The following is a 23,012-nucleotide window of genomic DNA, read 5'->3' as shown; positions in this document are numbered from 1 at the left end:
CATGACGGTATGGTTAGTCTTGATCTTAAGAGATAAGATTTGCCACTAATATATTTCACCAAAGGACGTCAAGATGCAGGTCGAGAACCCCCAAGAAACCATCGAAGCCATCAAGCATGGGGATATCGACGAATCATTGTATAGTCGACAGCTGTAAGCCCCCCCACATCCCTCTATAACATTCAAATCGCGAGTATCTACTGACACCATAGAGATACGTTCTTGGTCACGAGGCCATGAAGCGAATGGGCTCCTCCAACGTTCTGATTGTGGGTCTCAAGGGCTTGGGCGTGGAAATCGGTATGTGATTCAACTATTAACCAAACCTTGCTTTCATCCCAACATCTGATTGTTTCTATAGCCAAGAACATCGCCCTCGCCGGTGTTAAATCTCTCACCCTATACGACCCCGCACCAGTCGCTATCTCGGATCTTTCTTCGCAGTTTTTCCTTCAGCCAGAGGACGTCGGCAAGCCTCGTGCTGAAGTTACTGCCCCTGAGAGTCGCCGAGTTGAACTCCTACGTCCCCGTCACGGTCCATGAGGGCGAGAGCCTCGTAGGCGATCTCGAACAACTAAAGCGCTACCAGGCAGTGGTTCTCACACAGACGCCTTTGAAGGAGCAATTGGCGATTGCCGACTTCTGCCACAAGAACAAAATCTACCTCACAATTACGGATACATTCGGTCTCTTTGGTTATATCTTCAATGACTTTGGAAAGAACTTCACTGTGGGTGATCCCAACGGTGAAGAGCCTGCTAGTGGAATTGTGGCGGATATCGACGAGGAAGGGTTGGTCTCAGCGCTCGATGAGACAAGACATGGACTCGAGGATGGTGACTTTGTCACTTTCACTGAAGTCAAGGGTATGGAGGGGCTAAATAACAGTGATCCTCGCAAGGTCACTGTGAAAGGTCCCTATACTTTCACTATTGGCGACGTCTCCGGTCTAGGATCCTACCAAGGTGGTGGTCTATTCACTCAAGTCAAGATGCCCAAGTTCATTGATTTCCAGCCACTGGAGGATCAACTCAAAAATCCCGAAGTTCTCATGTCCGACTTTGCCAAGTTTGACCGGCCACAACAATTGCACATTGGTATCCAGGCTCTTCATAAGTTTGCGGAGACTCGTGATGGCCAACTGCCTCGTCCCCACAATGATAGCGACGCCCAGGAGGTTCTGAAGATTGCTAACGATCTTGCTGCGGCCGGTGAAGAAAAAGTTGAACTGGATGAAAAGATAATCAAAGAGCTGAGTTACCAGGCTCGCGGTGATCTGAATCCGTTAGCTGCTTTCTTTGGTGGAATCGCCGCCCAGGAAGTTCTGAAGGCTGTCTCCGGCAAGTTTAGTCCTGTGCATCAGTGGCTGTACTTTGACTCTTTGGAGTCTTTGCCTTCGTCAGTCACTCGATCCGAAGAGAGCTGCAAGCCTCTTGGTACCCGCTACGATGGTCAAATTGCGGTGTTTGGCAAGGAATACCAAGACAAACTTGCCAATGTCACTCAATTCTTGGTCGGTTCTGGTGCTATCGGTTGTGAGACGCTGAAGAACTGGGCCATGATGGGTCTGGGTACGGGTCCCAAAGGAAAGATTTACGTCACCGATATGGATCAGATCGAGAAGAGCAATCTTAACCGCCAATTCCTCTTCCGTTCTAAGGACGTTGGCAGACTCAAGAGTGAATGCGCGTCCGCGGCCGCCCAGGCAATGAACCCAGATTTGAGAAATAAGATTGTCACCCTTCGTGATCGCGTCGGTCCCGACACTGAGCACATCTTCAATGAGGATTTCTGGAACGGCCTTGACGGTGTGACAAATGCTTTGGACAATGTTGATGCGCGGACATATGTTGATCGCCGCTGTGTCTTCTTCCGCAAGCCATTGCTGGAGAGTGGCACCCTGGGCACCAAGTGTAACACTCAGGTCGTCCTTCCTTTCATCACGGAGTCCTACTCCAGCTCTCAGGATCCCCCGGAGAAGTCATTCCCTATGTGTACCCTGAAGAGTTTCCCGAATCGCATTGAGCACACCATTGCATGGGCACGGGATGTCTTCCAAACCTACTTCGTTGGCCCACCTGAATCAGTCAACATGTACCTCTCGCAATCCGACTACATCCAGCAAACCCTCAAGCAGGCGGGTAATGAGAAACAAACCTTGGAGCACCTGCGTGACTTCTTGGTCACTGAAAAACCGCTAACATTCGATGATTGTGTTGTGTGGGCTCGCCAACAATTTGAAGCGCAGTACAACAACGCAATCCAGCAGCTTCTCTATAACTTCCCCCGGGACTCCAAGACATCATCCGGTCAACTATTCTGGTCTGGTCCTAAGCGTGCCCCTACACCATTGAAGTTCGATAGCACCAATCCAACTCATCTTGGATTTGTTGTTGCTGGTGCTAACCTCCATGCGTTCAACTACGGTATCAAAAACCCCGGTGCGGACAAGGACTATTACCGACGGGTAGTTGATGACATGATCGTTCCGGAGTTCACCCCGAGCTCGAATGTCAAGATTCAGGCCAATGAAAACGACCCTGATCCAAATGCCCAGCCAGCTGGTTCATCGACTGATGATGAGGAAATCCAGAAACTGGTGGCATCTCTTCCCTCGCCCAAATCTCTTGCTGGTTTCCGCTTGCAGCCAGTTGAGTTTGAGAAGGATGATGATACCAACTACCACATCGACTTCATCACCGCGGCCAGCAACCTCCGTGCAGACAACTACGAGATTCCTCAGGCCGACCGACATAAGACCAAATTTATCGCCGGAAAGATCATCCCGGCGATTGCCACCACTACTGCCCTGGCGACCGGTCTTGTTGCCCTCGAACTGTACAAGGTTGTTGACGGCAAGGACGACATCGAGCAATACAAGAACGGCTTCGTTAATTTGGCCCTTCCGCTATTTAGCTTCAGTGAGCCGATCGGTAGCGAAAAGGGCACGTATCAAGGCAAGCAAGGCGAGGTCACAATTGACAGGCTCTGGGACCGATTCGAGGTGGAAGACATTCCCCTTCAGGAGTTCATTGACTTCTTCGCCGAGAAGGGCTTGGACATCACCATGGTCAGCTCTGGAGTCAGCTTGTTGTATGCAAGCTTCTATCCCCCGTCGAAGGTCAAGGATCGCCTTCCTCTACCGTGAGTATCTCTTCTATACATGCGTAAGTCCGTGTACTAATACTATATCTTCCAGTATGAGCAAGCTTGTGGAGCACGTCAGCAAAAAGCCAGTTCCCGAGCACCAGAAAAACATCATCTTCGAGGTTACCGCCGAGGACCAAACAGAAGAAGATGTCGAGGTTCCCTACGTCATGGTCAAGCTCACAAAATAAGGCGATTAGAGTTTACGGCAAGCCTGTTGGCTACGTATTGCTAGTACAGTAGCTAGATTTCATGATTATTCCACTCCCCAAAGCTCTCCACTGGTACACATGTGTGTGTAGATTACCAATGTAAGGCCACTTCCAAGGTTGTGTACGTACAAATTGATGTCAAATCATGGGTTTTGCCAAGACCATCCAGATTTGTCAAAGCTGATCGATCTTCCGATAAGCAACCTTGGAAATCTGACTCAGCATTTGGTCATGTCCATGGACGTCATGACCCCCCGCAAAGGCGGCATTTTGATTCTTTCCTATATATACATGTGTAAATTCCACTGTGTCCGCCGCCTATGTTCTTTACTCTGCTGAGATCTCAACCATTGCAGCATCTTTCACGTCCAATTTTCCGCGCAGGGCCTCTTCGTGCAGCTTACCAGACCTTTGTGTTCCCCACAGTACCAATCATCTACTCCCGCAATATGGCTGTAAGAAACACAAGATAAGCCCGCTACAATAGCTCCAATGACTATACTGACTTATAATTCAAGGCCGCAAATTCCATGAACATCACCGATTGGGTGAAACCCGGCGACAAGTCCGGCGAATTCAAGCGTCAGCAATCCGTCTTCCGGAACTGGATCTCTAGAGAGGCCGGGGCCCAATTTCCTCCAGAGAAGGGCCGGTACCATCTTTATGTTTCTTATGCCTGTCCTTGGGGTATGGAAGAGCTTCCAATGTAGTCGACACTCGATCAGTGGTTAACTATCTACTAGCTCATCGGACTTTGATTACGCGGAAGCTCAAGGGTCTCGAGGACTTCATCTCTTTCTCTTCGGTACACTGGCATCTTGGAGAAAAAGGTCAGATCTATCTTCTGAGTTCTGGGGGAATTGCATTGTTCTAACTCATCTCGCAGGCTGGCGATTTGTTACTCCCGATGAGAAACTGCCAGGAGAGAACACCATTCCTGATCCTCTACACCCGGAATTCACCCATCTCCGACAGATCTACTTCTCGAATGACCCAGACTACACGGGCCGGTTCACTGTCCCCGTTCTCTTCGACAAGAAGACCAAGCTAATCGTAAGCAACGAGGTATGAAACAATCCTCCCAAAAGAAAACCATTTCCAACCCATAATACTTACAAAACCAGAGCTCCGAAATCATCCGCATGCTTTACCACGAATTCGACGATATCCTCCCAGAGCAATACAAGAAAATTGATCTCTTCCCCGATGCTCTCCAAGCCGAGATCGAGGCTTACAACGAATGGATCTACAACGACATCAATAATGGCGTATACAAATCTGGTTTCGCAACCACGCAAGAAGCCTATGAGAAAGCTGTCACGACGCTCTTCTCCTCGCTAGACAAAGTCGAAGCACACCTCGCCAAGCAGCAAGCAGCCTCGAAGCCGTATTTCTTCGGCGATGAGATCACTGAGGCTGATATCAGACTCTACACCACCATTGTTCGGTTTGACCCGGTCTATGTGCAACATTTCAAGTGCAATCTGCGTGATATTCGCTCCGGGTTCCCGGCTCTCCATCGCTGGGTGCGCAGGCTGTATTGGGATGTTCCTGCTTTCCGGGATACCACTGACTTTGAGCATATTAAGCTCCATTATACTAAGAGTCACAAGCAGATTAATCAGTTTGCTATTACTCCTGTGGGGCCTGTGCCAGATATCCTTCCTCAGGATGAGGAGGTTAGGGCTGTGCAAGCGGCTAAGTAAGAGTTTTATCCAGGAAAGGGTGGTGCGATTCGCGAACTGGGCAGTTTAAGAACAGTCAGAATGGTATTCAAGAAATGTTTCAATGTATGTACTATCCAAGCATGTAGATTTTCTTGTGTAAAAAAAATGGAAATCAAAAAGTCCCGTGGTATTGTATCGACGCCTTGCCATGCTGATGTGGTTGATGGTGAGTGTCCCAGTGCCCTGTATCAAAGGTTGGTCAAAAGTACAGTTGTCTCAAGTGAGCACAACATAGGCAATAGAAAGCAAATATGTAAAAATTACAGTGAAGCCTTGCTGGCATCAACCAAATGTGAATGCAAAGAAAATAAAAAATGAAACCCCAATTGTGATACCCCGGTAATATGGCGAAGAGATCAAAAATGAGAATGGGGTGCATCTCAAATGCACCCATGAGCGAGGGGGTGTGCCATGTCTGTAAATGGCCTTTGTGGGTATCTTGGGGACAATGCTTTTAAATGTCAAGCCAGTAAGTAGCAAAGATCGATCCGAAGGCACCGGAATGGACGTGCCAGGGCAAAGGTCGAAAATGCATGCAATTGGCTTAGTTGTGTCCGCGGGGGATGCAAGGAGGAAGCGGAAGTGAGGGCTTGTTCGGCAAATCATCGTAGGCCAAGCATGCGTTTCGAGTTCTCGTAGACCACGTAGCTGATTGACATGGCCGGTGCCACTTTGAGAAGGTTAGGTGTGAGACCTTTGTAAAGGCCACGGGGTCCTCTCGGTCTTGAGTGTGATTTTTAGGACCTCGCCAATTCCTGTGTATGTAGGCGGATGCATGATCGTGCCCTGGGTTTGAAGTCGAGTTCGGAGAACATTGAGGGGGTAGACAATCGAGGCGCTGAATCCTCCACTCATAGCACCAATTGCACCTGTTGCGAAGTTGCCGAGGGGTACATCATCCTCATGACAGCCACAGTCACGAGCCTTTTTAGCTAGGAGTGTCCGTTTGAGGTATTCAAATGTTGATAAATCGATTGCGGCGTAGGGGAACATGCCCACAAGGCCAAGCGGGAGTCCTCGGAAAAAGCCAACGAAGCCATTTTTGCTCCACACCTTTTTTGCGGTAGCTGCGATGAGCTGGTTGCCTTTCGGGCCATCTTTCACGGTTTCACACTGCATGCGACTAGTGGTGATTGTAAGCGACAATGCTCCAACAACTCACTCGGATCGATGTACTCACAATTTTAGGGTATCGAGGGGGTAGACAAAGCATCTAGTCACAATTAAAACCGATTTTCCTCTCATCAATGACACAAAAGACCTACTGGGCAACCATTCCACCAAAGCCACCGGACATGAACTGCGAAGTGGGAAGGAGTCGCTTGGGATCGTTATGTCCTTCGAGTCGTGCAAATGCTCTTTTCGCGGACTGTTTTCAGGTCAGCATTCGTCTCATTGTGTAGCGAAATTGAGTATCAAGAGCACAAACCTCGTAGGCACCAAACTTGATCGCAGACTCCGGCATGACCTTGACCACGTTCAAGCCGTTCCCTACTTAAGTTAGTCGTTGCCGCTTCGAGTCCAGATCGACAATACGACGAACCTGCGAACAAACTCCGTATTCCTCCAGCCCGCCATAGTTCCTTGAGAGCGTCGAACAATGTTCTGGACGCATTCCCCGCCGCAGCCAACGGGGCTCCCTCCTTCGCCGCCTTAACCGTTGATTTGACACCGGTCTGCGCAATGAGATAAACTTTGAGACGATCGAGGGGGGCGGTAGCAGTCCTTGAAACGGCACCCGCAATTCCACCTGCAAGGAAGTAGCCTAGTTGAGGGGTATTCTCGGTCAACTTCCGTCCATAATATCGGAAAAACATCCGCATGGCGGTAGTCTGGGGAAGTGGCAACCACTCCAACTCCAAGTCGCCGTCTAGCGAGACAAAATCTTGCTCGAGAACGGGTCCCAACTTTGAGATATGGCTGGTTTCCGCGTGTGCTGAAGGAAGGAGGGAGGCCAAGGCGGGGAGGGACAAAATGTTGTACAAAAAGTGTGGGATGGCGAGAATATAAGGTGAAAGAAACGGATAGTCTGTACCTAAACCCTGCAGGTCATTGATGTTGACATCTCCTTCCGGGTTTAGATTTCCCGTAGCCGTGTAGTATGAAAGGACGGCGTGTAGGTCGGTCGGGGACTGGAGTGGGAGGAATAGAAGGAAATCCCTAAAACGAATCATATGTCAGCCTAGACAACTCAGCCTGCAGTTGCCCAGTGAGAAATGCATATACCTCCACTCTGTGTAAGAGATCACCCCGTCATGGTTTTTGTCGACCTCGGCGAAAAACCGGTCCAACTTGGCGTTCGAAACCGTGACTCCGGAACGTGAAAAGGCATTCCGCAATTCCATCTTGTCAATTTCTCCGTTTTGATCTCGATCAATGCTCTGGAACATCTGCCATAGTCCGTTCTCGGTGTGGTTGAGAAATGCTCGGAATTCTGGTGGTGATTAGGATTGGACCAAATATTGGCCAGGGCCTTCCCCGAATGGTGACTAGGTGGTTCTCGTGAGCTTACCAGCTTGGTCGATACGTCCATCGCCATTCGTGTCCACCTCCCGCACAACATTGACTACCATATCGTCTGCATTTTTTAAAGCTACGAGGACATTAGCCAAGAGCGCAGATAGACAGCAAGGAACCCGGTCAAACTCACGATGATCGATTTTCTTTAGCCCCTTCTTTAACCCATTCAGGTCGATATGGCCTTCTCGTCGTGTATCCAAGGTTTCCCAGAGTTTGGCGACTCGTTTGTCGCGTTCATCTTTTGACTCTCCGGATGCCATAGTGAAAGTTGTTACCGAGCAACCATTATTTCCAAGGTTGGTTTGATTTGTTATAAGGGGTTTGAGAACCCAAGACCCCTAGCAGTTGAGGGGAAGAAAATCGAGGGGGACATAAAAGGGATGACGTGAGGTAAAAGTTATGCCCCAGGTGAATATGAATATGAATATGAATGGATAAATGATCTGATTAATAGGCGCCCGGCCATTTGACCGGCTTTGACGCCATCGGATTATCTCGCACGGGACCAGGGCCAAGCCCTACTATCCCTTTTTGGGATTGCAACCTGACCTCAGATGAGTTGATTCTTAGATTATTATATTATATTATATTGTTTGATTTGGTTTTGCTTTTCTATTGTGTTGGTGCTGCATCTCATTTTTCATTTGAATACGTGACCTGCGGGGTCAGCTATACAGCCCGGACTTCGGACCATGTCGTGACGGCTTTCCAGTTACGAGCTTTGCATCATCAAACATTGAACTTTCAATATGGCAGCCAACTACTGGGCATCAACCCAGCGTCGACACTGGCTATTTTCGAGAGAGAAGTTGGCAGATATCCGTGAAGGATTACGGGAGAAGGATAAAGTTGCCCATTCGCAGTTCCCGTTGCCTGATCAACGGCTACTGAATATCTACTTTAACCAGCGTAGGTTTCGCTAATATGTCCATTGATTTGAATGTAACTTCAGGCTAATTCAAATCATAGAGCTTATCAAGCTTGGCAAGCGCATGTCCACCAGGCAGCAGGCCATTGCAACAGCACAGGTGTATCTCAAGAGATTCTATACCAAGAATGAGATTCGACAAACCAGCCCATACCTTGTGCTCACCACAGCATTCTATCTCGCCTGTAAGATGGAAGAGTGTCCACAGCATATCCGCTTTGTGGTCGGCGAAGCGCGCGGGCTGTGGCCAGGTATGTTTCCGTATATAAAGCCATAAACAGACCAAACACTAACTATCCACAGAATTTATTACCCCGGATGTGGCAAAGCTCGGGGAATGCGAGTTTGCCTTAATATCCGAACTGAGCTCGCAACTCATCGTGCATCATCCTTATCGGACTTTGTCCGAACTTCAAACTGAACTATCACTCACCTCGGATGAAATCGCTCTCGCCTGGTCTGTTATCAACGATCATTATCTGACAGATCTACCACTTCTACACCCTCCTCATGTCATTGCGATCATGGCAATCATCGTTGCTGTTGTATTCAAGCCCACCCATCCATCTGCCTACCTGGGACCGGACAATCGGCTTTAGCAGGCTCTATGAGAGATGGCGGTGGTATGCAGATGCTGGCCGCTTTATCGGATAAAACTGGATCTGGTCCTCCTCCTAAAATTCAGAAGCTGGTCGGCTGGCTTGCGGAAAGCGAAGTCGATATCAAAGCTGTCATCGAATGTACACAAGAGCTGGTCTCGTTGTACGAGGTCTGGGAGCAATATAGCGAGAAGAGCTGCAAAGAGTTGCTTGGGAGGATGGTGAAGAGCAAGAACTTGGACAAGTGATGCCGTCCCTCATCTTGTACTTTAACATAACCTTTGTATCCCGGTCTCGTCTTAATATCCCAGATAGGCAGCTGGTCCACGTACGTCTGATTTACTTTTGACCGGTTTCCTAGCCCCCTTCTTTTGTGGACACTTTCTACTGCCCATCTACCAAGGCATGGCTGGTAATAAGTTTTCAGGTCAAAGAGTCATCGACAGTAACGATTATAGCAGGAATCGGCTTGCAAGCTGAAGACAAGCGTTGCGATGTGTGGCAAGTGGAATGAAAAGGGCTCTTCCGTTACTCAAAATCAGAGCTTACCATCTTGGTTTCGCGTGGTAAATCAGAATTCAGCCGGTCCTTCGATTATCCCCATGCGCCATATGCTTGTTACTAACCTGGCGATACTGTCGGAGGAGGAAGAGGTGAAGAAGAGAAAATGGAGGGGGGGGTTACCTAGGTATACATGCAGGTGGATACATCGCACCTTCCCAATCCATGAATAGCTTCAAGGCAGCAATAGGCCACCACCATACCGTTCGATGCTGTTCGATTATTGGTGCGGCGAAATGATATATAAAGTGGATTGGCGTCGATTCACTTGGGTCGAATGTAAATTCCCTGCATATCTCCGTGTCTGCGATCACATAGTCGACCAGCGCATTATGACCTCTGCTCATTAGATACATGCATGTAGCCTCTTGTATCTCAATGTACATACATACGCTGCTATAACTATGTATGCATTGATCTTATGTGGCGTTACTATAAGAGAAAGAAACCCCGGATTAGAATGGCACCTGGGCATGGCCCTACTCCGTACTGTAATCCAGAATAGATTTAAGTTTTTCTAGGCAAAGGGTGCATACCTAGGTATGTACATACATTTATGTGAGGTATTTTGACAATGGAAGCGGTTATTCAGCGATAGAGACAACCTTGGAACCTTGGAAGTTGGGCTCTCAAGGCAAGAACAATATGAAGCCCTTGAACGGCCTGCATGCCGAATATCAGCTGTTAGCTTTCATTAAATTCTGTATAAAGAGATTGACTTGCGACGATGGGCATGGAAATACTAGGTATAATCTTGGAAATATACGTGCAGCATCTTTGTGACCTGAGAAGTAGGATATGCGGTTTCCAACCATCGAGGGGTCCATCTTAACTACTCTTGTACATACCTAGGTAGTATGTAGGTAAGAATTACTCAAGCGTAATAAAGGTAAGTCCAACCAAAATAATGTTTAAAGAATGAGAATCTAGACTTAACTGTTGTTTGTATGCTGTCATGCTGTCATGCCGTGCAACAAGGATGGCCTCGACTCCGCAAATCGCGATTTCAATATCGCCCATAGTCTGAAACCACCTTCCGGCTCGGAGGCACAGAAACATTTGCCACGATGGAGGAGGTATCACATATTTACAATTCAACCAGGGCCACTAGAATAGTTGAAGATCGTGCAAGTCCCTTGCGCAGTGTATCTGGGGATCGGATAGGATCATAGTCCCTCACTGAATTACATATTTCTTGCATTTGGACCCCACGATCTCACGCAGACACCAAATCATGCACCATGCATAGACGCTGGATAGATCAGCTGCATAATTCAAGCTTCAACGTTTACGGAGTAAAATACAACATAACTATGTGATATATCCGATCTCGGCAGGTGCGAACTGCGCCTCGTGAGATTCTGTTCCAAATGGCCAAGGCCAAAGGGGCGGTGAAGCCGAAAACTGGAGAGTTTACGGTGGTACATTGTCTCTACCTAGGTAGAGTTTGGGCTTGATCCTTTTTCGGCGTGGTGTAATAGAATGGAAGTTATCACTGGTGGAAAATGGAAGCTCGGCACATCAAGTAACAGGGTCATGTTCCAGTAGGCGCCGAGAGAGCATTTCCGAGTCCATACCCCAATCAGGGACAAAAGGACCAAAATAAATTAAACGGAAATAGCTCCCTAAATATATACACACGTTGGAGAGTGTGAACTCACGGTTGATTTTCATTCGGTCGCATAGATATGCAGTGAGTCACGGGTAGGCAATGCTACCCAGCGAAAAAGCGAGAAGGCGCCTTAGGCCCCTGCCCTAGTCCGGATTCCGCATTAATCAACTCCGACTTGGAAGGGTGGAAGCTGATAAGGTAGGATCTCAAGGTCCCCTGCCAATAATAGGCGGGTTCATCTGCAGCTAGTGATGTGGGTGTGTCTCGAGACCAACAAGGTTTTTGCTTTTCGAATTTTTGCGCTGCGTGTCGAAGGATTGGGGAATTCGTACGGGGGAGCCGATCAAAGCAAGATTCAGCCACTGCCGATTCGGGCACCCTATAGGGGCAATGGAGGGGAATGTACCTGGTAAAAGTCCAAGCCCTGCACAGCCTGCAGCTAAGGGGATCCGAAGGGCTGAGAAAAATTTCAGCTTCCCAACCCCTACAAGATATGAGGAACGGAGTATGGGGTTTTAGTTTTCGGGACAGCTTTACTGCATTTTCAGTTGATGATACATCATTTGTATATTGTTAAATTCGGCAATGTCGGCAATCTCGGATCTAGATAAAAAATAAAAAATAAATGAAACTATGTAACAATTATCATTGTCCGAGGACAATCCTACCTACAATGTTGTAGAGTTCTCCAGATGCCCTTGGTATGTAGGCAGTGGCGGTCATCACTCACAAAGATCTTCCTAATACGGAGTAGAGTAACGTTCTAATTGTCAACGACGTCACGTTTTTTTCACTCAGTATTTTGGTGGGCCGTTGAAGGTCCATTTTGGGAGGATCTGCGAGTTTTCATTGGCTGTGAGGCTATTGCCACTTCGTTAGCGCTTTGGTCTGGTTGGTGCGTCGATGGAAGTGCCTTTTCATGACTGACAGTACAAAACTGTAATTATCCATATTATCCATATTAAACAACTCGACCAACTCCCTGAAATAGTAATATATGGTAATTACCATAACCATACCATCCCCCCCATAACACACCCCTCCCCTCTTTTCCCTTCGCCTCTTCCCACACACTCTCATTCTCATTAATCCTCCTTTCCTCTTTCAATCCCATCGATCTTTCCTATATTTTTCTATTTTCTTTTTGTAACTTTCTATTTATCTTCTCTCATCTTCTCGTTTTCGAGCTTCTCACACAATGTCTGCCTACTTCTATAACCAACAGCAACATCAGCAACACCCTCACCATGGTGCTCATATGCAATCTGCATCAAATACCCATCACGGACGCTCTCGTCGTGCCCCAAAGATGGCCTCTCAGAATGCTCAGCGTCAGTTCCGAGGAGTTAAGAGTATGCGGGAATTGGCGGAAGCTCCGGCTGTGACAGCCTTCCGTGCAAGATTCGAGGCTGGTCGCTCCTTTGATCTGGATGACGACCTCGAGTTCTGTCCGGGTCTCCTGACTGAGGATGATGTATGTTGTGATTGACGAATCTTCAAACCCCCTTATCCGTCACCCCCTTGAAGATCGCTACAAATCTCAATTTGGATAAACCATAAAGGGGCCAATTTTGTTGACGTGCTTCGTAGCTGCACTCCATCCACTCCGCTTCCGACCGCTCCTCCCTCTCCAGCGGTTCACCGGACACCTCGCCTTTGCAGCACCAAATCCAACCCGTGCAGCAGGTGACCCCGTCCATCTCTTTGTCCCCCGCTCAAACAAACTCATACGTTCACCCTGGTGTTGCCGGCAACCCTAATCATGTCAACTACCAGCAGCCTGCGAACCGGACCCGCAAGGTCATTCCGATTATCAACCCCTCGACCGGAATGACCCTGTCGAGCCCACCTTCATCGATCTCGCCCGCGATGATGCAGACTGCTCAGCGTCGATGGTAAGGGTGCCATCTGCCAAAGTCGTAGGCTGGTACCCTACATCTCCATTCGTCCATTGCACGTCCGTTATTTAAGCTGTTCTGCATCATCGGGGTCCCTTAATCGCAGGTCATAATTTTTTTTTTCTCCACTTGCATTCTTGTTCGATACATCTATTGCATTCGACACGACACCTGGAAAAATATTTGTTCCACGAACACGGCGACAAAAAAAAATCATCAAAAATTCGAAAACAAAAAACCGACCTGTATATACCCTCTCCTCTTCGCCGATTACGACCACCTTCGCCTCATATTCTAGATCCTTTGCGATACTCTTAGCTTGTTGCGAGCGACGGCGCCTGCGATTCAATACCTTGCATCCTTTTCCTACGATACCTCTTTCGTCTCTCAGGGAGGGACGAATACTTTCTTCGGCCTATGTTTCTTTTTTCCGGTCGGCCACCGATGATGTACAGAACACACGTGCAGTGACATTGCTACTTGACGTTGCATGTTCATGACCTTTGGAGTTGATTTTACCTTTTGATTTGGGAGGGTTTTGCGTGCCAACGACTTTGCCAGATACACCTACGCTACTTCATTTTCTTTCTTCGATCTCTTTGTTTGGGTTTCTTTTTATTACCGGGGCGGGAATGGATATCATTTTCAAGGATCTAGAGGCGGAAACGATACACGTCTGCATGGCTTGGCACTGTTGAATATCTTGGGTTGTTTTTTATTTTGTTACCTTCTACTTTGCTCATCTTTTACGGATTGTTTCTGTACATGGAATTTGGGGATTGGTGAACAACGCTTCCTTGCCACTGGTATGTGGTTGGTCGGGTCTGGTAGCGAAACCATGGGATGCGGAGTTGTTTCTGTTTGAAATCGATATCCTTGGGGGTCTCTCGCGGTATGCGAGTCTAGACCATTTTATGCACTTAAAATGCTTTCATTCTCTTTCATCTATTCTCTTGGTTCTGTATTTCTTTTGTCCCTTTTTGGGAACTCCCGGAGAGTTATGACATTCCAAGGTTATATGATGTCGATTTACATATCAAGTCCAATCATATCTCTTATTTGTGTCTTCATATCTTGTACGAAGCAATGTACTTGATTTCTTGGCTGCTGGGCATGTATCTAGATGCAGCCTTTTGCTCCGAGCCATTCTAATGCCAAACACAGGTAGCCCGCCACTCATATGCTGTCCTGGTTTGGGATAGTATTGAAGGTTCTGCGATTTCCCTTGACTTCTCTTTGCAGATCCAATCAATATCACAAGTAGTGCTGGGAAAATATGTAAGGATATATATGGCGGAGTGGACAAATGCCTCGCTCTAATTCCTCAGGAATATATATATATGTCTACATAGTATTTTTGCCTACAAGGATTACGTCCCTTAAGCAGCAAAACAAAACACACAAAAGCCATGATTAGATCTCCAATTAACATTGGTCACACCCAACGGTTTGATCGCCCGAAGATCAATGATGTGAGGCGAAGATGCCATTGTTCTATGCCCACAACGCAATGCCATTGTTCCAATAGGCAACCAGAGCAGCAACACCAACGCAAATAAAAAAAAAAGCCACACTTAACCTGTCACAACGGGAGATCTTTACAACCTTTCCTATACGTTTCAAGTACGCCGTGCCGCCTGCATGATTGGGTCCCTACCCGCTAGCCCTTGTTTCAGGATAGACCAACGACATCCCGACACTGACAGGCCCTAAGGTCTCAGGTGTCAAACCCACGCGCCCAGGACAATCCCCCCCCACTTATCTAAGACGTCGCGTAACAGACAAATTACGGAGTAGCAGGATATTCCGCATATAGATATCATCTACGTGCTCCGTGCTCCGTGCTAGCCTATCTGGCGCTTCTCCCGAGCCCCTGACCTGGGCCTGACACATCCCGGGGCCCACGGAGTATACGTCGCTCTGGTCCTGGACTGATGGCGTCTACTGTGAAGCATGCCCAGCTTGGGCCAAGGGATTTGCAGTGCAGTACTTGCCTCCGATAGGTCGAGGTGAAATGCCAAGTACTCAAGTAAGAAACTCTTGCACTACAATATACGTACCTAGGTACTCCGTACTGCTTTTGGGTGGTTCTTGCCTTGGTTGTTTCCTCCTATGAAGGTTTCACTTTGTCTTGCTTTGTTTTGTTGATATTGTCATTGTCTTTTTGTTTTCTTCTCTTCTTCTCTTCTTCTCTGCATTGTTCCGCATTGTTCTCATTGTATTATTCTCTTTCCTTTCCTTTCCTTTCCTTTCTTGGCTGCAGGCATTCAAGTCAGGACTACTGCCTGCTAGCGTTCATTTTAAGACATTGGCATTGTCTTCCCATTCATTCAGAAATTTCTAACAAGCCTGCCCCTACAGATCTACGGAGCTGTTGGAAATTCACCTTCTTTTTTTTTTCTGGTCCTGTCTTCATCCTTGTGTTTCTTGTCCATTGCATTCTTTAATATCAATTCTCAGGCTGGCCCTGATCTAATCACTCTTTTTTTCCGATTTTGATATCCCAAATTGGGACTTTGGGCAAGATGCAATTCGTTCTTTTTCTTGCTATCTTCTTTTCGTTGGGCTTCAACGCTCTGTCCCTGCCCGTGGATTCTGCGAATCACCTTCAAGGCCGGTCCTTCAAGGTACAGAGAGTCAAGCGCGATGGCTATGTTTCCCACGGACCCACGGCACTGCGCAAAGCATACCGCAAGTTCGGAATTGATACAGCAACCCTCAATGGGGTTGATGTGAGCGACTTCCAGCCCTTTGAAACCAAGCATGCCACGAATGTGAAAGCTGCAAAGGAAGATGTGAAGAATTCTGAACAGACGGGTGCCGTAGATGCCACTTCTGTTGATGGAGACGTGGAATTTGTCTCGCCGGTCAATATCGGAGGCCAAACACTCGATATGAATTTTGACAGCGGCTCTGCTGATATGTAAGTTTCATATCTTGTTCTTCCTTTAGGATGTTGGCTAGCATCTTTCAATGCTCCAGCCCACGAAACGAATATTCCGGACTAACCAATTGTCATGTAGGTGGGTGTTGAGCTCGAGACTTCCAAAGTCACTGCGAAACAGCCGAACAGTGTACGAACCGAGCAAATCCTCCAGTTTTGAAGAACTCAAAGGCAGCACATTCGAGATCCGGTACGGGGACTCCTCCTATGCCAATGGGCCTGTAGGCAAGGATGTTGTCTCGATTGGCGGTGTCAAAGTCGCCGGGCAAGCATTCGGCCTTCCGACAGATGTTTCGCAAACATTCGCCGAAGACACCAAGTCTAACGGACTCGTCGGTCTTGGATTTTCTTCAATCAACACTGTCACGCCAGAGAAACAGAATACGTTCTTCGACAATGTCGCCCCCAACCTCGACGAGCCAGTCTTCACCGCTCGCCTTCTCAGCAACGGCGTCGGTGAGTATGAATTTGGAACCGTTGATCCGAAAAAGTACCGAGGCGCCATGGCCAATGTCAGTGTGGATTCATCCAATGGATTCTGGGAATTCGAATCGGCACAATACGCCATAGGAGAAGGCCCCTTCCGCCCGATCACTCAGGCACCCCAGGCCATTGCCGACACTGGCACCTCACTCATGATGGTTAGCCCTGAGGTTGCAGAAGCGTATTATAGGCAAGTCAAGGGTGGTTTATACGCCAAGAATGCCAACGGGTATATCTTCCCCTGTACTTCGAGCTTGCCCAGCCTATCCGTTGCGGTTGGGCCTGGTTATTCGGCTACCATCCCTGGATCGTTCATGAATTGGTCCGAGGTTGGAACCAACACGACTACTGGTGAAACGGGTGAGTCTTTCTTCCCTCCACTCCTTTAGGCTCCTTTGAGGTATGAGTTCTGGGCTAACCTTTGCTTTTCGATAGTGTGCTATGGCGGCCTTCAGTCAAGCGGAAGCTCAAGCATGGCGATCTATGGCGATGTGTTCTTGAAGGCCTTGTTTGTGGTCTTTGACAAACGCGGGCCTTCTTTGGGATTCGCGGCGCCTGCTTAAGCAAAGAGGTTAAGATCTATGCCCCTGAAGTTGTGTGACGATGTACAGATTAGAAAAACCAAATCCATATTTCCACTTTTTCATGTGTTGGCAGCGATGCAGAGAGGAAGAAATTCCATTAAATACACAATAATACTGAAGTTGGAAATTTTGATTTCTTCGTATTCTCATGGGTATGCGTTTTAGTTTTATTTTCAGATATACCGAACACCTTCACATCCCTTACCGAACAGTAGCATTAGTCAAGCTCTTAACAGTACAGACACCACCGGAGGCAGCAACCAGCTTGCCAAGAGCAGGCTTGCCCTCCTGTCCATGGACAGAGGGAACAGCACTGCTATCAAAGGCAACCTCACGGTCCGCAGTGGTAGTGAAACCCGGCTGGAAAGTCTCCCAGACCTTCTTCTTAGGGTTAAGCTGCTTCTCAGGCTGGCCATCGTTCCAGCCCTCGAAGCTAATGCGCTCACCGGCAGGAGCATCAGCAGGGGGGTTAACGAGCTCGACAGGACCGGCGTGGGAGTCCTCGCCCTCCGCAACACGCGGGGAGGCAGCAAGAACCATCGCGCAAGACTTGACGCCACGCATGGTCACAGGCTTCAGGTTGCACACTGCAACGATCTTACGGCCCTGCATCTCCTCCAGCGGGACCAACCCGTTCAGTCCGGAGCACACAGTCCGAACGGTCTTGCCGGTCTCCTCATCGAGAGAGGTGTTGTCGCTGCCCGGGGCGTCACCGCAGTCGATCGTGGAGACGTACAGCGAGTCTGCGTTGGGGTGGTTGACGGCGCGCAGGATGTGTCCGACGCGCAGGTCAATCAGTGATGGGGCCGGGGGCGCAGCGGGGGCAGGAGCGGGCTTAGGAGCCTTCTCTTTCTTCTCCTTCTTTTCCTTCTTGTTGGTTTTCACGGGGGCGCCGTCGGCGCCGGCCTGGGTTTGGGCTTTGGCAGCTTGCTCGGCCTTGCCTTGGCCGATGACGAGGGGCTTGGACTCGTTGTTGGCGTCTGGGTTCTGGGCGCTGGCTTTCTCACGCTTCTTGCGCTCTTTCTCCTCCTTGGGGTCGACAGGCTTGGGCACGAACTTGACGTCGTTCACGTCGATGGCGATCTTCTCCTCGTCGGGGATTTGGAGGGAGAATAGACGGCCGTTCTGAACGAAGTCGATGTGACGCACGATGTGGTGGTAGCCCTTTTCTCCGGTGCGCTCTTCGGGGGTCCATTTCTCAACGAGAGGGGCCAGGAGAGCATAGATGGCAATGTCGGCGACCGAGGGCTTCGCGCCGAGGAGGGTAGTGCGGGTGGCGAGGTGGATGTTCAGCTGGTCGAGAATTCCAGTGGTGACATCCTTTTGGTCATTGGCGAGAGAAGTCTTCAGGCCGGAGACGGTGTTAAGCCATTGCTTAATGTCGGCTTCCTCTGCCTCATTGAAGGTGACACGAGGGAAGATCTTGGCCGAGGCGTGGAGGTAGTCGGGCTCGGTGGAATCGGAAGAGATTACGGCGGGGTACGACCGGTAAAGAAGGGAGAGGAGAGAGGTCTCGGGAGCTGCTGCCGTCGCCATGGTGTATGTTCGTGGAGGGGTTGGGAGTGGAAGAAGAGAAAATCGAGGAGGGGCACGAATTTGTGTCAACGATTGGACCCGCGGGGTTGTCAGTCGGGCCCGCAATAGGGTCGACCTGAGAGAATTCAGCTTGATCGCGATCCCTTTTATATAGGGACCTGGTGAGATTTAACTGCCTAAATAAATATTAATTCACCAAAGCAATCGCCTATGGTTCTTTTCCCTGCCCAGGTGGCCGTGCTCTGGCTGACTCAGCAGCTGCCAGCTCAGGGCACGTAGACGGACCTTGACGTCTCGTCTGTGTTAAAACCAAGGTCTTCTTGATCATGGCTCCCAATATACGACCATCCCCTGCTATCTGAAGACTACAACGTCGAATTTAGGCTCCAAGAAGAGGAAGACAAGCTCCTCGAACCAGACTACGCTGAACAGCAGATAGATGAAGCCTAATTCAGCAGTTGCTCCTATGCTATATCACCTTGGCTTATGTTGAATAGAGACAGGCTAGCTTAATAAATTAAAGGAATTGTTGCATAGCGCTTTCTTCTGTTTTGCTCGTTTCACACGGCCCATCAACCATCCATGAAGCAAATGACCAATTGGCTTTCAACATACCGGGCAAGTCTCCCATTTGATATGAATACCTGCAGCCAACATCTGCTGCCGCGCTGTTTTGCCTCCGTTCATTCCAATATCCGGGTTGGCACCGGCTTTAGCAAGCATTCTAATGATTTCCACATGGCTGATCTCTATAGCTTCCAATAAAGCTGTCTTGCCTGTGGTGGTTCTCTTGTTGACATCGAGGCGCTTCGATTTCAGCAAGGATTTCACCGTCAGTCTCTGATTATGACGAACAGCAAACAATAATGGAAATTCATCCTTTGGACCGAGATTAGGATCAAGCCTATCCTGTTCTAGGAGGATACGAGCCATACGATACCGGTCGATGCTGATGCAGCCCCAAAGTGGTGTTTTCCCCTCATTGTCTTGAGCATTGATATCGACCTTGTCTGGCATACGGACAACTTGCTTGGCAAATTTCAGAGCAGTCTGTAGGTGGCCCCTCCAAGCTGCAGCATGCAGTGGCGTGCAACCATCATAGTCGCGCTCATCGATCTCGACTCGTCGGTCTGCAAGAAGAACATCAAGCAGAATACTCCGATCAACTTCACTGACCGAGCTCCCTTCGAATAACATATGCAAGGGGGTGTAACCGTGCACGTCTTTTGCGTTTGGGTCTGCGCCTACATTGAGCAATACCTGCATGATTTCGGGTTGACAATAGAAGCATGCTAAATGAAGCGGCGAATGCATTTCCGGAAGGAACCCCGCAAAATTCGGGTCAGCCCCGTGGGCAAGGAGGAGCTTGACAAGCCGATACGCCCTTTCTTGTCTAACATGTGGCGTCCACAGCTGATGGCCACACTCGGATACTTTGATGGCCATGCACAGCAAAGAAGAGCCGTCGTTAAAACGATAATCGGGGTCAGCCCCCCCACTTCAAACAGTTTTCAGTGGATCTCCAGTCAAGTTTATCATATCTCCAAAGGTTATCTCGTATGACATGTAGGGTATGTTCGATTAGTCCCCTTAATGCGCATCCGAGCAAGCCATCTTTGGAAACTAGGAATTGTATCAACTTGGCATTTTTGTTGCTCACCATGCAAAACAATGGGAGTGCACTCCATGGCGCTGTCTCTGGAACATCAGGGAGTACTTCAATTGCTTTGATGAATGATATTCTCTTATTTTTTCGCAGACTTCGTTCAAATGCGCGCAGGTCCTGCATCCCTCGCTGGCAAAGCCGGCCACTCAAGATGTGATAGAGTCCACGATTTGCTCTACAAAGATTGTACAGCTCGTTGTCTGATAGCCCATGCTCAATAAGCAGCATCAGTTCGGTGGGTAGGTCAAGGATTGATTTCCCCCCAAGTTGTGATCTCCAACATCGCTCCAGTAACGGCGAGGCTAGATCAACCGTCCTTTGAATTGCTTTTTTCACTCGGTACTCCTTGCGTGTCCATATTCTAGGATAGCAGGCAAGGTTATTGCTCGACTGAGTGGCTTTTGGGAGGATAGATCCCGTGTCATAGTTCTGCACAATAAATGTAATCAGAACCCTCTGGTCCGGGTGCAAAAGACCAGACCACGGTTTCTCTGCTAGAAAGAAGGCCTCGAGAAGGTGGGCCAAACGGATGGCTTCCGCTGGCAGTTTTGGAAGAACCGGGATATCTGATTTTGGCATATTGGTAGACAGTATTTCTGTGCTCTTTGAAGGCTGTAAAGGTTGCTGAAGAGGTGTCTGAACTTTATGGACAGATTGCCCAGGAGTGGTCATAATGAGGTAGTAGATGTAGTAGATGATCTGAACACTAGGTACTATCCTTAATTGGTGATTCTTATACTTGTGCCTATGGGGAAATTTCGAAATCAAGTTGATTTGGGACTAAACGACTCTAGTAACCATCTAGTAGCACCCCGGATCCTAAATCAGTATAGCAATGGAAAGGGGATCAAATCTGGCTATTAGCACACTCGCCTTTTCCTACTTTTCTCTTTTTCTATTTTCGTCTTCTTCTCTTGGGTAGGTGCATTACCTCCTCAAGATCGATGCCTGCCTGAAATATCGTTTCTCTTGGAGTTAGACCAGTGCTATCTTGCATGTCTAGCTCAGCGCCAGCTTCGACGAGCAGTTTGATTATTATTTTTGAAGTTGGCAATGTCAAAGCCAGGCGCCCATTGTTGTCTTTCCGGTTTGGGTCGGTTGCCGTTGTACTTAGCAATCTCCGCACTATCGCTTCGTTACGAGTCGAAACGGCAGAAAACAAAGGCAAGTACGCAGTATTAGCATTCGGGTCGATGTGGCTCTGCGACAGCAACAGCTTGGCAACTTTTGTGTTTCGACCCTCCACCGAATGATACAGTACCGATTTCCCAAGGACGTCTTGGGAATTGATATCAACATTGGGATTTTCGAGCAATCTTTTCACAAACCAAGCAGAAGGGCTTCCGGTCATGCCGGCAGCAATACTCAATGGCGTACGGCCATTATCGTCACGCAGGTCGATGTCAATGTCTGGAGCTTGAAGAAGGGCATTGAATGTGTCTTTGCGGGGAGAGTGGGAAACAGGACAATGGGAATCAGGACAACGGGTTTTCTGGCTTGTCCGAATAGCCACGTGAAGAGGCGTTTCTCCATGAGGGCCAACTGCGTTTGCATTGGCACCATGTTTGATCAATTCTGTCACAATATGTGACTTGCCCATGGAACTGCACAGGGAGATTGCCACATGGAGTGGCGAGGTTTTGTCGGATATGTGGATATACGGGTCAGTCCCGTACTCCAGCAAAAAGTGATCATTATTGACGTCTCCTGTTTGCTTTGAAAGGTAGTACCTGTTCTGCATATGGGTACCAATTTTGTCCCTCCCAGGAAACAATTTCCACGTGGACTGTTTACCCATTCTTTCGGGGATCCTCGAGAGTGCTTCGACTGCCTTTTCGAACATTACTAGCTGACAGCGGTCCAAGCTCCATGCCAGTGCCTTAAGAGCCATGTCTAGTTCTCTCCAGAGCTCAAGCCCTATCACATTGTAAAGACGGCGATTCAGTTGGCAGAGTCTGGCGCGAAACTTCGCCGGTAACAGAGCAGCAATGCGCTGCAACAACTCGTTGGGCAGATCAAGTATTGATGTTTTGCAGACTTGTTTCTTCCAATCCTCAAAAGCATCTGTCATGAAGATTCGCTTGGCGTCTATGAGAATGTATTTCGCTGCGTTATGCGCTCGTCCTCTATGGGTCCGCCATGACTTCGGGAAAGAGAATTGGCTCGACGTGTTCGACGCAAAGTTTCGAATGGTGTAAATAGACACGCCAGAGTTGCTGATACTTGTCTGTCCTGGCTCGGAATAATTCATGACGATGAAATTAATCAGATCCACCTCATCGGGCAGGAGCCTGGCTGACCGCCGAGGGTTTGCATGAATGTATCCAAAGACACGGCATACTGCTTGGATTGTATTGGTTGTTGTGAGGTCCAATTGAGCAAGATTAAACAACGACATACTGTGAGGAACCGAGGTGGATGCTGGTGGGCGTATGTTTGAGGAAGGTATTGCTGGCAGATACAGCAATCATATTTGAAGGCTGTAGAGCTGATCATCATGCAATAATCTATCTTTACCTTTGGTATTGATACCTTGCGGTATGGGTTGTCTTTACGGACTACCATAGTCAGTCTGAGCTTATATGCGAAGTTTGT

General features: G+C 48.5%; 9 protein-coding genes across 9 annotated transcripts; 5 read left to right on the top strand and 4 right to left on the bottom strand.

Annotated features, from left to right (window-relative positions):
• Position 1: 1 nt before the first annotated feature.
• ubaA (E1 ubiquitin-activating protein ubaA) lies at positions 2–3,338 on the top strand (the record flags this gene model as incomplete). The annotated part of the gene is made up of 6 exons (XM_057292234.1): positions 2–7; positions 65–153; positions 215–300; positions 362–502; positions 561–3,144; positions 3,200–3,338. The coding sequence occupies 6 exons, from the start codon at positions 2–4 to the stop codon at positions 3,336–3,338; spliced, it is 3,045 nt and encodes a 1,014-aa protein (XP_057147045.1).
• Positions 3,339–3,808: 470 nt separating this feature from the next.
• Positions 3,809–5,065, top strand: N7519_005457 (glutathione S-transferase family protein; the record flags this gene model as incomplete). The annotated part of the gene is made up of 5 exons (XM_057292233.1): positions 3,809–3,814; positions 3,878–4,046; positions 4,103–4,189; positions 4,246–4,424; positions 4,484–5,065. 5 exons carry the CDS (start codon positions 3,809–3,811, stop codon positions 5,063–5,065), a joined length of 1,023 nt encoding a protein of 340 aa, XP_057147044.1.
• A 702-nt stretch (positions 5,066–5,767) lies between these two features.
• N7519_005456 (uncharacterized protein) lies at positions 5,768–7,866 on the bottom strand (the record flags this gene model as incomplete). The annotated part of the gene is made up of 7 exons (XM_057292232.1): positions 5,768–6,209; positions 6,267–6,299; positions 6,352–6,455; positions 6,516–6,577; positions 6,630–7,246; positions 7,313–7,520; positions 7,599–7,866. 7 exons carry the CDS (start codon positions 7,864–7,866, stop codon positions 5,768–5,770), a joined length of 1,734 nt encoding a protein of 577 aa, XP_057147043.1.
• Positions 7,867–8,355: 489 nt separating this feature from the next.
• Positions 8,356–9,381, top strand: ssn8 (cyclin-dependent protein serine/threonine kinase regulator SSN8; the record flags this gene model as incomplete). Its single annotated transcript, XM_057292231.1, has 4 exons — positions 8,356–8,515; positions 8,576–8,785; positions 8,838–9,079; positions 9,166–9,381. 4 exons carry the CDS (start codon positions 8,356–8,358, stop codon positions 9,379–9,381), a joined length of 828 nt encoding a protein of 275 aa, XP_057147042.1.
• A 3,123-nt stretch (positions 9,382–12,504) lies between these two features.
• On the top strand, positions 12,505–13,205 carry N7519_005454 (DUF4452 domain-containing protein; the record flags this gene model as incomplete). Its single annotated transcript, XM_057292230.1, has 2 exons — positions 12,505–12,780; positions 12,897–13,205. 2 exons carry the CDS (start codon positions 12,505–12,507, stop codon positions 13,203–13,205), a joined length of 585 nt encoding a protein of 194 aa, XP_057147041.1.
• A 2,524-nt stretch (positions 13,206–15,729) lies between these two features.
• On the top strand, positions 15,730–17,194 carry N7519_005453 (pepsin-like aspartic protease; the record flags this gene model as incomplete). The annotated part of the gene is made up of 3 exons (XM_057292229.1): positions 15,730–16,127; positions 16,228–16,991; positions 17,067–17,194. The coding sequence occupies 3 exons, from the start codon at positions 15,730–15,732 to the stop codon at positions 17,192–17,194; spliced, it is 1,290 nt and encodes a 429-aa protein (XP_057147040.1).
• Positions 17,195–17,416: 222 nt separating this feature from the next.
• Positions 17,417–18,751, bottom strand: N7519_005452 (putative cofactor for methionyl- and glutamyl-tRNA synthetases; the record flags this gene model as incomplete). Its single annotated transcript, XM_057292228.1, has 1 exon — positions 17,417–18,751. The coding sequence occupies one exon, from the start codon at positions 18,749–18,751 to the stop codon at positions 17,417–17,419; it is 1,335 nt and encodes a 444-aa protein (XP_057147039.1).
• Positions 18,752–19,357: 606 nt separating this feature from the next.
• N7519_005451 (ankyrin repeat domain-containing protein) lies at positions 19,358–20,017 on the bottom strand (the record flags this gene model as incomplete). The annotated part of the gene is made up of 1 exon (XM_057292227.1): positions 19,358–20,017. The coding sequence occupies one exon, from the start codon at positions 20,015–20,017 to the stop codon at positions 19,358–19,360; it is 660 nt and encodes a 219-aa protein (XP_057147038.1).
• Positions 20,018–21,312: 1,295 nt separating this feature from the next.
• Positions 21,313–22,815, bottom strand: N7519_005450 (uncharacterized protein; the record flags this gene model as incomplete). The annotated part of the gene is made up of 1 exon (XM_057292226.1): positions 21,313–22,815. One exon carries the CDS (start codon positions 22,813–22,815, stop codon positions 21,313–21,315), a length of 1,503 nt encoding a protein of 500 aa, XP_057147037.1.
• Positions 22,816–23,012: the final 197 nt, after the last annotated feature.

The sequence above is a fragment of the Penicillium mononematosum genome (assembly GCF_028829835.1).
Source record: "Penicillium mononematosum strain IBT 11891 chromosome Unknown utg000003l:1.0-8172316.0:1.0-8177699.0, whole genome shotgun sequence".
Taxonomy (NCBI): Eukaryota; Fungi; Ascomycota; class Eurotiomycetes; order Eurotiales; family Aspergillaceae; genus Penicillium; species Penicillium mononematosum.
The sequence above is the reverse complement of the archived record's forward strand: the minus strand, read 5'-3'. Positions and strand labels throughout refer to the sequence as shown.